At 35.9% G+C, this 15,962-nt stretch overlaps 2 protein-coding genes across 2 annotated transcripts; one reads left to right on the top strand and one right to left on the bottom strand.

Moving 5' to 3' along the window:
• Window positions 1-11,249: 11,249 nt before the first annotated feature.
• On the bottom strand, window positions 11,250-13,148 carry LOC132786132 (glycogen synthase kinase-3). The gene has a single exon (XM_060792563.1). The coding sequence runs from the start codon at window positions 12,919-12,921 to the stop codon at window positions 11,326-11,328; it is 1,596 nt and encodes a 531-aa protein (XP_060648546.1). The 5' UTR covers window positions 12,922-13,148; the 3' UTR covers window positions 11,250-11,325.
• A 225-nt stretch (window positions 13,149-13,373) lies between these two features.
• On the top strand, window positions 13,374-15,854 carry LOC132786135 (CD63 antigen-like). Its single transcript, XM_060792567.1, has 5 exons — window positions 13,374-13,489; window positions 14,979-15,170; window positions 15,236-15,406; window positions 15,461-15,655; window positions 15,715-15,854. The coding sequence occupies exons 1-5, from the start codon at window positions 13,430-13,432 to the stop codon at window positions 15,787-15,789; spliced, it is 693 nt and encodes a 230-aa protein (XP_060648550.1). The 5' UTR covers window positions 13,374-13,429; the 3' UTR covers window positions 15,790-15,854.
• Window positions 15,855-15,962: the final 108 nt, after the last annotated feature.

The following is a 15,962-nucleotide window of genomic DNA, read 5'->3' as shown; positions in this document are numbered from 1 at the left end:
AATGGACAGAAAATAAAGCTGAACTGTCGCCAGTGTCTGGCGTGTCGCTTATTAGTTTGTTTTGCAGCTGGGCGAAATCAATCAACGGACCACTGACAAACTGGCAAACACCTGATGCCCACAACAGTGACAACAACAACAACAACAACAACAACAATAGCAGCAGCAGTAGCTTCAACAATTTTGTGCCGCCTGCAGAGCTTCATTTGTGTGCCTAGTCACTTGGCACCGGATGCTGGGGCAGCAGGATATGAATACATAGCTCCTCCCTCCTCACCTTTTACACCCTTTCTGTATGCGCATTGAATCCTCTACGTGCAGCTTGCATGTTTTTAGAGTTCCATTTTTTGTGCTTTGTTTGTGTTGTTGTTGTATTTGATCCTAACGTGACTACGACAATTGCAACTCGATATAAACAGAGAGATGGAGATGGGAGTGAGGGGAAGTGTTGGACGAGTGTGTAAAGCATTTTGTCAGCGCGTTGCTTTTAGAGCGGTGTCATATTTTTTATCAGCCTGCGCACAGTGGTTCAAAATGTAAAATTTAAAAAATAGTACAAATTTGAATGTATTAATTGTGTATATTATATTAAACATTTTTAAATATTTAAAAATATATATGCTTTCATATAATTCAAATATCTTTACAATAATTTTTTTAAATCTGACAAGTTTTCAAACATTCTAGAATTAAAACTTTTGTTGATTTTTTAATTATATAAATTTCCATTCCTATTTAATAATTTGCAATTGCAATTCAATATACAATTTTAATATTTAAATTGTATTTAAGCTCAACTGAAGTTGTCTCTTAAGAATTGATAAAAGAAAGTAAGAAGAAATAAAATTTAAAGTAACTTTGGGCCAATTCAAAATATTTCAAACATAATAAAGTTGTATAAGCTTTTCATTAAATTCTTAAGAGATGCGCCCGACCTTTGTTAATGTTTTTAATGTACTGTAAATGTCAGACAGACAAAAAACTACATGTCGTATACTTGACGCTGTAGTTTTTCTGGTTATCGTCTTGCGCCTGAACAAATTTTGAATAGTTGCAACTCGATCAATGAAGTGAAGGTGGGAGGTGGGAGGGGGCAGCTGTCCCTAAGCTACTTACACACAACGAACTTTGCAAATTTTATGCACTTCCGTGTGCCGGCGCCACATGTGAGAGAAGAACGTCGACCACTTTTCAGTTGCTTCTCGGACTGTCAATGAGCTGCAAAGCGGCTTTTGATAGCCTCCCAGTCTACGGTTGTTGTTGCTGCAACTCGAGTTGCAACGAGGTGCGTATTTATGCAAAGTGCTGTTGCCATGTGCTGTTGCTCCTTGGAGTTTTTGCGCTGGCAGCTTATGTTAATTTCCATGGACTGGAAATCAATTAAAAGCCAAAGTGAAAATATGAGAGAAAATATGAGAAAGAAAACTCGGTGCGAGCACAATCAAAACTTTACTAATTACAAACTTGCCGAAAAATCAGCTTAATACAATAAGTGGGCGACAATGGCGCTGCTAACCAGTTATCCTCCTCCCTGCCCCCCCCTCTTCCTCTCCACGTTGCAGCTCTCAATCCAGTCGCCACTCGAGAAGTGCGAAATAAACTTGCGTTTTCAATTACCAAAGCCAGGCAGCTGAGTTCGAGTTGAGGCCTGGCATCAAAGGATATAGACGACTACGACGCCGTCTGCTGACAATGCGAAAATGCAAAGAGCAAAAGCACTTGAATGCCAGGAATGAGAATGAAAACGAATATGCCAACAGACCAGCCAAGAGCAAGTGGTGAAGGAATTGGAAAAGGAGGGGGAACAAGCAGTCTATAGCTGGAACAAGGCAACTAAATGATATGGCAACTGGCGACAGCAGCTAGCATCATTTTTAACACCATTTCACTGCCATTTTCTTTCATTTTTTTCCATCTATTTTGTGATACTCTGCAGCAAGTTGAAGGCGTTGCTTGATTGCCATGGCAGACATACATAACTATAGTTATGCAATCAATGTCTGCATGCGAGAGTGTGTCCTTTGTCTGTCGTGTATCGAAGTAACCTTTGATGCTTTACAAGGATATTAAATATTTTACAGAGTATTATGTTAATCTGTCGGTTTATTGGAAATAGTAATAGAAATATATTAAATACGATTCTTGCATACAAAATTGTTATAATGTTTAAACTTTGAATTAACAAATCTTTTATAATAAATTGTTGGCTTATCAAGTGAAAATATATATATAATATGAATTGAGTTATATATTGTTACTTGATGTAGCAAGCAATTTATTATAAAAGAAAGACAATTTATTTTAAAAGAATTTTTATTTCAATCAGATAAAGTTTAAGGTATCAGCTACTATTATTTAGAACTATTGTCACACATTATAAATCAAATAACTTTAGTAAAACAATAATGAAAACGATGAGTTAAATAGAAATATTTAAAATACTAAACAAAATATTGACAAATATATTTCAACTTTGTGATCAATTATAGCTGGATGTAATTGAACTAAACAACTATATTCTACATTTAAAAGATTCAAAAAAAAAAAATCGAAAAAATCAGTGGCAAACAATAAAGCAAATTATTTAAATGCTTTTTATTTCGAACTAAAACTTGTTGTTATTGGGGTAATAAATTCTTCTTTTATTTAATTCGCCATAAGAAATGACATCCTCAAAGATGTTAAATTTAAAATTGAAATCTTACTTTTACTTACCAGAGTATTTATTCTTCGTTCACTGCTGAAGTTGATAACTTTCTACATTTGTGTTGTAATGAAAAGGCAAAGTGCAAGAGTTGTTTGATATTGGGTTTGTATAGATTATTTTTATTTGATTCCAGATTCCGCAGATATATATTATTTAGAATTCTAGTAGAACTAAAAAATGATCTCATGATTCAATTTATGTTTTGTGGAGCAGAATCATTTGCGAAATCATTTGGCTTCATAATTTATTTAAAGCCATGTGCAGTTATGCAGTCGCTTGGCATTTCAAGTTGGCGGCGTGTTAAAGGATAAAGTTTATAATTTCATAGACCAGCTTCGCTCTTGCTCACTTCCTCTCTCTCTCTCTCTCTCTTTCTCTCACTGTCTCTTGCTCCATCTCTTTCTCTGACGACAGCGACGAAGCAGCGTCTTGAATTTATGCACTGAATTAATTATGCACGTACGTCGCGACTTTCAACGCGAGCAAAAGGGGAAATGGCAGCGGATTTGGCTTTGACTTTAGCCAACTCCAGTCCGAATTTCTGGCCAGGATGGGCCACATGGCAGACAGCTGCTCTGAGTCAGAGTCAGAGTCAGAGAGGTTCCTCTGCTCTTCTCTCTGTTTGTCTGCTTAGTTTGTGTTTGGCGGCGGCGTCGACTTCGCATTTAAAATAATTGCTCCGCGTTGTCTGATGCGCTGCGAGTGGAAAAACTGAAAACTGAAAACAGAAAACTGAGACTGGCAATTCGTGTGAAAAGTTTACACTGCGCTTTTGGCATAAGCTTATAATGGATTTGTCAGCGGGTTTGTACATATATATTCTTTTTTTTTTTGGGTCTTCTCTTGTTGCCTTGAGGCAGCCGCAACAACTTGGGCTGCTTGCGTTGAGCTAATGTAAATTATGGATAGTTCTAAGTGGCCCGAGAGTGGGTAACGACTACAAGTTAAATGTTTTTTGGGGGCTTCATTTGCATAGAAGTGTGGCGAAAGTTTTTCTGGAGAAAGTAGTTGCAGGACCTCGACATGAAAATTATTATGGGAACATGCATGAAAATACTTCTTGAGTCGCTGTGGAAGTTAAGCAAACGAAGTTAGAAGTTGTTCTAAATGCTTAATATGAATATATGAGATATGAAAATGTGCGAAATCTTCTTGTTAATCAGCAGAAAAAGTGGAAATACTTTGCAGTTGGATGAGAAGAGATTCAATGAGGTTTAGAGAATTGAGAAAAAACATCTCAGCAAAATATTATATTAAAAACATTTTCTTTGAAGCTACATTTTAAAATGTATTCTAGTTTTTTAAAGAAAACAAAATATACAGCACTAGCTTTTGTTTTCAGTTCCCAGAGAGAAAAATTGTGCTTAAATCAAGAATGAAATCTTGAATAAAGATTCCATGACGTCAAAATTGAATCAAGAAGATTTATTCTTAAATCAAGATCGACATTCTATAAACATGATAAGTTGCTTAAACTTGAAATTCAAGATTAGAATCTTATTTCATGAATTGAAAAAACTTAAAATTGAACAAAGAAGGCAAAATCTTGAATCAAGATTCGCAACCTACTTTTCAATCTAGATTTTTCCAATCTGTGTAGAGAAGCAAAAATACACAGAATGAAAAAAATCTAGATTGAAGAAATCTTGATTTAAGAATAAACCTTCTTTTTTTAAAGTTGACTTCAAGATTTAATTCTTCATTTTAACACAATTTCATTCTATGTTATATAAAGAAAATATTTCTTGTAACTATAAAGTCTATAACAAAACAATTGAAGTCAATAAGTTTTAAAGTAAAATAAAGTTCTTATGCTTATGCTTTGATTTTATGAAATCTTAAAAAGGATTTTTTTTTATTATACTTAGATCTCAATCTCGTATTATATTTTTGTTGTTTAAATATGTATTTCACTTTTATTTAGCCTACCTAATGTATTTTTCAATGTAATTTCTTTGCATTGATTTACAAGCTTTACAGCTGCTTTAACTGGTCTTATTAATTGATATATTAGCCAATTTCTTTTACCTTAAATTTTCTGAAATTCCTAGCAGGAAGTTCGCCAATTACCAAGGCACCTTAAGACGTCTTGTTTCGCTTGTCTCTGTTTGGTTGTTCTTAAGTCACTTCTTTTTCGCTGCTTGACAGTGGAAATTGCTCAGATTTCACACCCCAAAGGGAAGGAAGGGAGAACAGGGGATATATATTTAGATACATTGGGCAACGGATTCACGATGATGATACGGTTACAGGGGAAACGTAACGGCGTCAGCTGTCTGACGTCGTTTACTGCGGTGCGCCGTGGGGGGAAAAGCGTTCGTTGAAAGCAAATTGATATTATGTGGATTTGGCTTTCACTTTGGCTCGGTATCAATAGGCGAAATCCTTTCGGTAGAGCCCTGGCAGCGCCACTCCAGTTAAGCCAAGGATAATGATTATGTTGCGCAACGATCCAAGGAGGAGGAAGGGGAGGAGATATAAGGAAGGGCAAGCAGCAGTTGCTTTTGCATACATTGCGGGTTGCGTGGCACCACTCGAAGTGGCGTCAGTCACTTGCCTTCGGGGGGTGTGGCAAGGAGGAGGGGGGAGGGCGGGGACATGCCAGAATTTGTAATCGACAGACAATCGACGTGCGCTCAAGAACATAATGGATGTTGAAGGGAATATAGTAGAGAACTGAAGGGAATCGTACTCCAAGGCATTGCAACTAATTGGGTTTCGCTTAACGTTTTAGACAATGAGTTAGCACAAGACCGCACAACTCAGCTGGGAGTGTGCCCAAGTGTGTGTGTGTGTGTGTGTGTGTGAGAGTGCAATTGATGAGGCAGCGACAAGCTCTAACTCTCTCTCCCACTCTCTCTCCCAATCTCCATCTCTATCTATTTCTTGGGCTCGCTGGGGCACTTGATTGGAAAATCAAACTAATTAAAAGATTTCAATTAAACGTCGAGCGTGCAAATGCTACGACTTGGCGCAGTAATTCCATTAAAATGGCAAATCAATTTCAATAAATTCTCATTCAGAGCTTGAAATGCGCACAAGGTAAGTGCAAAACCAAACCAAACCGAACCAATTGAAGGCGCACTGACACGCCCATCAAGCAAAGCAAAAAAAAAGGCGATGCCACACAGTTTTGCTCCAGCTTTTACTCTACTGCTGCTGCTGTTGTTGTTGCCACTGCTGTAAGCGTCATAAAACTGTTACATGCTGACAAATCTGTTAATTGAATCGAGAATCCAATTAAAACTTCAATTTTGCGGAAACTTTGCGCTTTTGATAAAGTTCAAGTGCATAAATGGCCAACATGCGGTCGTCGTTGATTTCATTTCACATGTTGACGCTTCTGCCACAGCCAGCTAAAACATTTCTCCCAACAGAAACTAGCAAATGTCCTTTTCTTCTTCATCTGCTACATTTTTTTTCCACTCGAACTCTTTCTTTGGGGACCTCGTGTAAATTCAATAACGAATTTATGTGGGCTCCTCTGGACTATATTAAAGCGCACAATTTCCTAATTAGTGTGTCTGGCATTTACATAGTAGAAGTAGAAGTCGCCTTCACTCTCTTTCACTCTCTTTCTCCTTTTGCATCCTTTTGCCTGTGTTTTGCCGCATTCCTCACGTTTTGTCCTTTTGCCTGCATTTGAAAATAGTCAAAGCAAAACCACAAGCTGCGCATAACTAACTGAAACTGCTTTATTTGGACAAACCACAGGATGCTTTGCCCCAAACCATCAACTCAAAACCATCATCACAACTGCCTCATGCCTCATGCTGCACTCTCTGCACTCTCTACACTTCTACCTCAAAATGGACCTTGCCACAAAAGCAACAAATACAATTTCAACTCGATGTACAGAGATGAGCAATAGCGGAATGTTTGATAATTATTTTACACTATACATTACTCAAATTACTCGCCATATCAATTACGTAAATCAATGACCTTTGTATTGCATTTTGTGTTCTATTGCATCGTGTATTGTAATTGCATCTTGATTTCACTTCGATTTCTAATTATATTATTAATACGCAACTGGCTGGCAGAGTAAATATCAAATTTAGCTGCTTGTTGATTGCTATGATTAACGCATTTGCTTTTAGCAAATCTGTAAATTCTGGTTATTTGATTTAAGCTTCACTTTGTTAAATAATGAAGTTAATATTGAATGATGTAAGTCATATATAATTCTAACTTGCTGTGCTATAGAAAAATATGAGTATTTTCAAACTATTCTAAAATGTTCTTTGTCTACATTTTTGTATTTTAAAAGTAATCAGAAATACGTTTGTGTAAATTTAATTATATCCAACGAATTAAAATAAAAAATAAATAAAATTACTTTACAAAATTAATTTTATATTATTTGGAGTTCTTTGCTTATACAAACAATTAATATTTTACTTTATAATTTGTTAGCGAATACTAGAAAACTATTTCTAATTTAAGTTAAGTGCTCTAAGTTAACCTAATTTGTAATTTATTATTCATTCATTTAGTGTTTATTTTAATTTAAATAATGGTTTGTTTACTAGTAAAACAAATTTAATATCTTGTAGAAAAAAATTAAATTTTAACTTTATGTAAAAGCTTTTAATTTAAACTGTATTTTATTACTATTCATATTCTTTCAATTAAATTGTTTAAATCATTTTGAAAGTATTGCTTTAATATTCAGTTTAATATTCAGTTTGTTTAGGAATGTTAGAAAACAATTTAAAACAGATAAATATATAAATAATATAATTTAAATTGAAATTCGTTTGTATGTATTTAGATTAATTTTGCTTTGAAAATTGAGAAAGCAATTTAAAATAGATAAATATATAAATTATATATTCTTAAGAAGCAATTATTTTGTTTCCATTTAGAATTTAAAACAGGTAAATACAGATATATATATATATTGTATTTATTGACATACATTTTGTTAGGGAAATTTAGAAAACAATTTAAAATAGATAAATGTATAAATGATTCAGTTTAAATTCCAATTTTGTTATTTGAATTTAAATCAATAAATTTAAATTAAAGTTCACTAGATTTAAATAGTTTAATTTCGGTGATAGTTTGAACGATAGTTCCACAGAGTTAAACAAATATTTATTGTAGTAAAGCATATTAAATTGTTTGCAACTCTTGATCAAAAGTTATGCCTATTTATATTCGTGTTTGGCAGTTAGTTTTTGCAGTTTTGTGTTTGGGCAAATTCGTAACACGTTTCGGCTGTTAATTTGCAATTCATTTGGAATTGTAACTAGTCTCGTGGCAAGTTTAAGTAGTGTTCATCTCTGGCAGAGACCACCAGCGAATGTTGTTGGGTGTTTCCCTCCCCCATTACCCCTCTCTCTCCTCCACACTCACAGTACAAAGCCCGTTAAAATTGCATTTAGTGAAAATTTATCAGTGTGCAGAAAGGTAGCAACCGCAGGCGCACTTTGCACTCGTCGGCTACAACAGCAGCAACATCAACAGCAGCAGCTACAAGTGTGTGCGTGAGCCCGGAAACGGAAATAAAATAATTTTGGGTAGCACTCGACAGACAGTTGTTGCAACATCGTTGCGCTGAGCTGCGATATCTATATCTAACTGGTCTCTCTCTCTCTCTCTTTCCATAACTATCTCACTCTGCTGGCTGTGTTTGTTTGTTTGTCTGTCTGTCTGTGTGTTTGCCTGCGGGGCGAAGGGAGGAAAAGAAGCAGCGGCGTTTATGCAAATGTTTGGCCCCAATGCTTTAACTAAAAACACTTTAACCGCATTCACCTTGGGCGAATGCTTGTTAGTAGCCATTGAAATCAGTAGAGAGACAGACACCGAACACCCAGCTACACCTTCTGCCTTCCCCCTCACTCTCTCCTTCTTCCACTCTCTCTCTGCTGCTCGTGGCCAAAAGGCCGTAAAATGCCTGCAAGTTACAGCTCTCCCCCAAATGGCTGTTGTTGCCGAAAAATGTTTCATTGCTTTGGGTGCTACAGCCTGAGCTTTAGGTTTAGCTCCCAGCTGGGGATGGTTATGCTATTGCTTCTGGCTTAGGTCTACTTCTGGCTCTGCTTCTGCTTCTGGTGTCGACTGTTTTGCCACACCTCAGCTAAAAGTCATGGCTCCGTGAGTTGCTCTTGTATAGAGTGTAGCATACCGTAATCTCAATTCAGTCAAAGGTTTTCTACGGCTCCTAAACATACACACCCCGAACACCCACCCACACACACTTTCTCTATCTCATTCTTTACTCTTACTTACTCTGTCAAACACACAGCACAATTTGGTGTGTTTATTATGGTGCTGGCTGCCCTTGAAGCGTTCTCCTTCTTGTTGTTGTTGTTTCGCTTTTGGGTTTTTGGCACTCAAACAAAACCAAAAATAAAAAGAAAAGTTACTCGCACTTGTTAAATATGTGTGTTTACCAACTCGAAGTAGATGAACTCGTCAAATCAGATATTGCTTGATTAAACACATTAGCATTTCCCTAAAATTAAATGATACCTTCGGGCACTTAAAAGCAAGAGTTGCAAAGGAAATAGTTGATAGAGAAAGAGGTTGGATTATATATGCATTAGGCATTCATATGTGCTTTAACAAATTTGAGGACTATTTAATTTATTTATTTTGGAAAATTGTTCAGCTTCTAATGAATGAATTTTTAATTTATCTTCTTCGATTTGCAGTGTCTATAAAGCGTATTTATTTTACAAAATTATTCTGTAATCTTATTGAACTTTATTTTATATTTCTTATACAATTTAATAATTAGGTCTAATAGTCATTTAATTAATTATATTTATTTTTGAAAATAACACAGAATTTTTATTTAACGATTTTGTAATTTATCTTTTTAGATTTTCAGTGTCTATACAACATATTTATTTATCAAAATTATTCAGTAATTTTTTTCAGTTGCTTAATAAATAAGTTTAAAAGTCATTTTAATTTCATTAATTTTTGAAAATAATTTAGCATTTCAGCATTTAGCATAATTAAACAAAGTTTTTAAAAATTATAAAATATAAAAGTATATTTTGATTAAACTATTTTGTTTTCTTATCTTCTATTTGGATTCGACGAATTAACTATTGAAGTTCGTATTATGATTCAATAATAATATTCAAAAGTGTTGGGAATTGTCAGTTCTCAATTTTTTAATATCCTTTCATGGAATAGAATATGTTTATCTAATAATCTATACATCAAAATACAAATATATTTGTTTTATAAACAAGAATCTTCAACAACTTCTTTATGGACTTTTGTTATCTTCTCATTATCTGATGGTAAATAAATAATTTCTTTGTCAACTTTACGGCCTTAAATGATTATTGAATTCATGCCCATAAGCTTGATAGCATACAAAATTCATTCTCTTCATTAATTGTTCATTTTATGTCTGAGCTTTTAAACTCTGTTCAGCCTATCTAAGTTCCATTTGATTTAATTGAATTTCAGCTAATCAATTAAAATGTATTACATGTTTGTTGTCATTTTATTGGCAAAAATAAAATTTGTAAATGAAATTATTCTGCAGTAATTTATTTAGTTCATTTTGCACTTCATTTGTTTGCCATTGTAAATATATTTGGCTGGAGCTTAAAGTAGTTGGAAGTTGAGTTTTAAGTTATATTTCGTATGCACGCAGCACTTTAGAAGTGTTGCTTAGCGCCTTTTACAACACTGCCACACTTACAGTGGGCAATAACAACAACAACAACAAGAGCAACAACAACAACAACAAGAGCAACAACAAGGGCACAAGCGAAGGCGAGCTGGTGAAAACAAAACAAACATTTTCTCTCACGAAATTTATCGTTTGCATAAATTTGCTTTATTGCCTTTGCTGCTGATCCTTGTTGTTGTTATGTTGTGCGTGTGTGCGAGTGACTGTGTGTGTGTGTAGAGGAAGTGTAACTGTCGTTGGCAGACCAAGGCAAGGCAATCAACAACAACAACAACAGCAACAACAACAGCAACAACAACAGCAACGACAACGACAAGGGCAACTAGCCTGGCAAATGTGGCGAGCAAAGTTTTCCATTATTCAATTTAACTAATGAAACTGAAAATTCATTTTACCACATTAACACACACACACACAGAGGGAGGACTGCAAATGTTAGATGTGGCAGGAAATGTGAGCTGATGCCGACAGCAGGACATGTGTGCGTGTTATTTTGTAGCTGCTCTAATTCGGCTTCTTCCTGTCGTCGTCGTTGTTGTTTTTGTTGCTATAAAACGCGAAAATTTATTTTTAGAGGCCAGAAGGAAACCGGACATCGACGCGGCGTGGCGTGGCATGGCGTGGCGTGGCGCCACCCTTTGCAGCACAGCACTTCAGCGGCTAAATGTGGCGGCATTTTAATAATTAAGCATACTTTTGGGCGTTTTCATGTCCATTCCGAGTGTCTGGCGGCTCTTTTGTTTAATGTGGCGACATTTCGCCTTATAAATTATGTGACCAAATGTGCGTTCAGTTCATTTATTTTTGTTTTCTCTTTAGCTCCCCTTCTACTACATCTGGGTGCAAGGATTTACGAGCCTAGATTTCAATATATATTGTATGTACCTTAAATTTTTATTGCTTTCATTAATTGTTGCGCGTTTTGTGGCAGAAAAATTAACAACAATACTTAGCGCACTTCATTAGCCTCAACAACGTCGTCGTCATCGTCGTCGTTGTCATCAGCATCGCTCTCGTCATCATCATCGTCGTTGTCATCGACATCTACATCATCATCATCATCATCATCGAGATCGTTGTCGTCGTCGTCGTCATCAACGTCAACTCCTCGTCGTTCATCGTGCTCATCGCTGGACAGCGGACTGTCTGCACTATTGTTGTTGTTGTGCATCACCAACTGACGTTCATCATCCACAGCCTCCTCGGTGTTGTCATCATCATCGTCATCGGTCTCGGGTGTGGAAGCTTCGCAATCGAAGCACACCGCTTCCACATGATCACCGTTGCCCATCTCACGTCGTGTGCTGGAATTAAAAGCCACCACTGGCGACTTTTGTCCACGTCCACATTCCAGTTCCTTTCGTAGTTGCGTTGGTTGCTTTAGTTGAGGTCTGGCCGTGCTCACACTGCTCGTGTTGCTGTCTTCGCCAGCGGCATTGCGATGCCCTGAGGCACTCGAGGGCAGCACATTCTCGCTAGTAGAGCTGGGCATTAGCACGGACATCAGCTTGGGTTCGATGGTCCTCTCGTAGTCGGAGAAATTGAAGAGCGGCGGCATTGTGCGTCCACTGGGCAGCTGTTGATTCGGTTCGTTGCGCAGCTCATCGAAGAAGGAGTGGGCGCAGGCTTGCAAGGGGGAGATACGTTCGTTGGGGGAGTAGATGAGCAGCTTGGACACCAGATCGATGGCTTCGGGAGGTGTTTTAATGCGGAAGACTTTGCTCCACGGATGCGGCTTCAATTGTGGCAGCTGCAGTTGCTTGTAGTTCGGATTCATGTTGTGCAGCTGCTCGGATGTCGGAGTGCCCATCACCTTGACTATCTCGACGATTTGATCCACGCCCGAGTCGCCGGGAAAGATGAGTTGACCCAACAGCAGCTCGGCCAATACACAACCGGCGCTCCACATGTCAATCTTGGTGGTGTATTGTGTGGCGCCAAAGATCAACTCAGGCGATCGATAGTATCGCGAGCAGATGTACGAAACATTTGTTTCGCCCAGCACCAATTGCTTGGCACTGCCAAAGTCACACAACTTAAAGATCCCCGTCTCCGAATCCAACAGCATATTCTGTGGTTTAATATCGCGATGACAAAACCCGTAGCTGTGCATAAATGCCAGACTGCGAAACATTTGATACATATAAAGTCTGATGTAGTTAACTGGCAACGTTTGCTTGGCTCTCGCATATTGTCGCTCCACTTTGTACAACGTTTCAGGCATATAATCCATGACCAGATTGAGAAAGACTTCTTCACGCTTCTCTCCACTCGAATAGAAGAAATACCGAAGTGTGATGATATTCTGATGTTTCAGCTTCCGCATTATCTGAAGTTCCCGATTCTTGAAGCGACGATCTTGCAGCACTTTTTTGATGGCAATCAGTTCGTTGTTGGGCAACAGTTTGGCCTGGAAGACAACACCGAAGCTCCCATTGCCAATCACCTTGGTGTCCACATAACTGATCTCTGTCATCGTGTCCGGACCAAAGCCGATTGTGGCCACAACCGTGGTAACCTTGTTACTCGAGGGCTTGGCCGCCATTTCTTGATTTGTTGTAATTTGAGAGGTTTATTGCTTGGGATTTGTAGTTGGTTTTTTTTTGTGCTCTATTTTCTATAAAAGTTAAATGTTATGGGCCTAATTGATGGGATAAGAATAACTTATTAACCGTTGAAGACATAAGTGTTCATTCAATTCTATTTTATTTGGAAAATTTCAACAAGGCTATTTTATTATTTCGATTACTTTGCAACGCTTTACGTTTACCTGTCAAATTGTACTTTTGAACCAGTTCAATTTGAAATAAAAAACAAAACGTGCTTCAACTCTGATTTCAAAATTTGGTCACATTGTGCGGGCTCTTTTTTTAAATGAAATATGATGAAAAGTTATTTATATGACCCATTTTGCAAATAATCAATCATCAATGATTACACATTATGCATAATGCGAAGTTATATTATGTGGGTGCAAAGAGCAGTCAAGAACCGATCGTCGAAGTGCACAGATTAATATTTTAAATATTCGCTATTAAAAAGGAAAAAAAAAGATGGGTTGTCGCGCTGAAATTATCAAGTTTTTACTCCTTCTATTCAACTTATTATGCATGGTAAATCTTTTAAAAATGTATTCTATTTACTATGTGTTAGAATTGTGCGATATGTGTTATAACGGATAAATATTTCCTTAAATTTTGAATTTAAATATGAGAGTAAAATACAATACAAATGACTCATTGAAATACTTGTAATATGTGATTGTGAAATATTTATGAAATACATATATAAAACATTTATTTGTGACTGAAATTTGAGTATGAATTGAATTGTTCTTTGTGACTCATTCTATTTTTAAACCAGCTTCCCATATGGGAGGAAATATTTTAACCTTGACGAGTATCAACAGAAAAATAACTTTACGAACACCTAGATATCTTAAACTATATAAAATAGAGATATCATTTTTCATTTCATTTCTGGTACTTTATAAAATATACGACATGTACATACATATGTTATATTGGAGTCATAATTAGTTGATTTTATGGTTTGTGTGGTTTATTATAATGTGAATCATGTGTACTCTACATATATCATTTCATTGCCTTTGTATTGCTAAATTATTCTATTTAAGTTGAACAAATCAAAGTTATTTTTACTTTGTATTCTGCTCTTTAAACATATACTATTGTAAATATTATTTCTTATATTAGAATAAAGTATTATTAAAACAAGTAATATAATAATGAATATCCTGTATTGTTCTACTCCAAATTAATGTACCGCAAAAATACAAAAAAATACCACAAAGGTTATATTTGGTACAATGATATATTTTATTGAAAACATACCATAGAGTACAAAATATACTAGATTGTCAGCCAAAGCAACTCAACTTCTACAATTTTTATCCGATCGCCAAATTTGTAGGAATTATGAAAATGATCTGTAGTTATTATTGTCTGTACTAAAATTCGAAACTAACTTCAAAATTACACTTGTTATTCGATTTTATTCCTTATTCGGCATTATTGATCTTACTATTTTAATAATAAAGTTCCTATGTTGTTAAGCTAAACTATTTTGAACTCAAATACTTTGCAGATTTTTTTTTTACTGACTGTTTCAGTTTCCTATATATTTAGCTTGAATCAGAGAATCACAATTTGCCATATAAGTAATTTAATTCAATATGTTTCCAAATTATATAGCTTGACATTAAATTTATTAATGTGGGAATGGGTCTGGCAACGCCAATCTATCCCCTATCGATGATATTAAGAAAGGAGTATCGATGATATGAAGAAAGGAGTATCGATTGAGAAGGAGTATCGATCGAGAAGGAAGTCGATAGAATATACTTAGAAGATAACTTTGGTGACGACGACGAGAAAAGCAAGACGTGCTAACGACGACCGCGACGAATATTTTCAAATAACTAAATTAATAAATAAACTAAATACAATAATAATTAAGGATTAAACTTATGAAATAATAAATAAATATTAACATAAAACCAATCCCACTTTAATAATGTTCAAGTCTGTAAATCTCTTTCACTACTTGTATTATATGATTACGATTTTTTTTATTTTGCAGATATGTTGTTTTGTGCTCTTGTTCATTGCATTTCCCGATGTCGAGGACATGAATGAATTTGCTGATGTCAGAAGATATACGCCTGTAAGTGTAGTAGTGATTACACCGATAGTGATGAGCATTTTTGTCCTGTTGCTATCATTATTGGGCTGCGTTGGAGCTTTGCGTGGAAGGCCACGCCAACTCAGCATTGTAAGGATCAACTATAAGAACTCTTCAATCTTATTATGGATTAATTAATGTTTTTGTTTTATTAGTATTCAATGATCATGATGCTATTTTTCGTTATGCAATTGTTCGTGGCCATTTATGTGTGGACAAATCAAAGTGAAATACGTTCTTATTTCCATATAATTCTGAAAATTGTGTGGGACACTCACAGAACTGACAATGCATCCAAAATGATAATGGACAAGATGGAGCAACATGTAAGCATGGAAAAAGTTGTCAAAATCATTCCGTCTTAATTTACTTTTCTTCAGCTGCACTGTTGTGGCTTTGAGAACTACACGGATTATAGACCTAATCCACTTCCGTCAGCTTGTTGTCTCCACGAGAATGCAGTTTGCAAAGAAAATGCAGCTTATAAACAAGGTTGTCAATATGCAATAATCAATCTTTGGGATTCCAAGACAGAATCCATTAAGATTGGAACTCTGGCGGTCTCTGCGCTCATTGTAAGTTTTATAATTTCATAAAGAGTTTTAGCAGTTTTTATTAATAATTTTATTTGTAGTTATTTGCCAGCACATGTGCTAGCTACTTGGCTCACAAATTGCGGCGCAACAGAGAAATGATGAGATACGATTAACTTGAGATGACAATGAAAAAGAAGTATTTGCTATTGTGTTGTTATAAGTGTGTGCTGATTACTATAAGTTGCAATAAAGTGACACGCCATTTAATTGTAGAAGAGACACTCTAATCTTGTGGTTGCAGCTTCAACTATGTTGCAGCTTCCTTTGTTGCGGCAGTTATATTGTT

This window comes from Drosophila nasuta, chromosome 2R, assembly GCF_023558535.2.
Source record: "Drosophila nasuta strain 15112-1781.00 chromosome 2R, ASM2355853v1, whole genome shotgun sequence".
Taxonomy (NCBI): Eukaryota; Metazoa; Arthropoda; class Insecta; order Diptera; family Drosophilidae; genus Drosophila; species Drosophila nasuta.
This window is presented reverse-complemented; position numbering and strand designations above follow the sequence as displayed.

What these genes read in the sequence shown, in the direction of transcription:
- LOC132786132 (XM_060792563.1), bottom strand. Translation starts at nt 12,921, where the DNA reads ATGGCGGCCAAGCCCTCGAGTAACAAGGTTACCACGGTTGTGGCCACA.
- LOC132786135 (XM_060792567.1), top strand. Translation starts at nt 13,430, where the DNA reads ATGGGTTGTCGCGCTGAAATTATCAAGTTTTTACTCCTTCTATTCAAC. An exon ending in GGCCACGCCAACTCAGCATT is followed by an intron (nt 15,171 to 15,235) that starts GTAAGGATCAAC and finishes TTGTTTTATTAG; the next exon opens with TATTCAATGATCATGATGCT. An exon ending in TGGACAAGATGGAGCAACAT is followed by an intron (nt 15,407 to 15,460) that starts GTAAGCATGGAA and finishes ACTTTTCTTCAG; the next exon opens with CTGCACTGTTGTGGCTTTGA.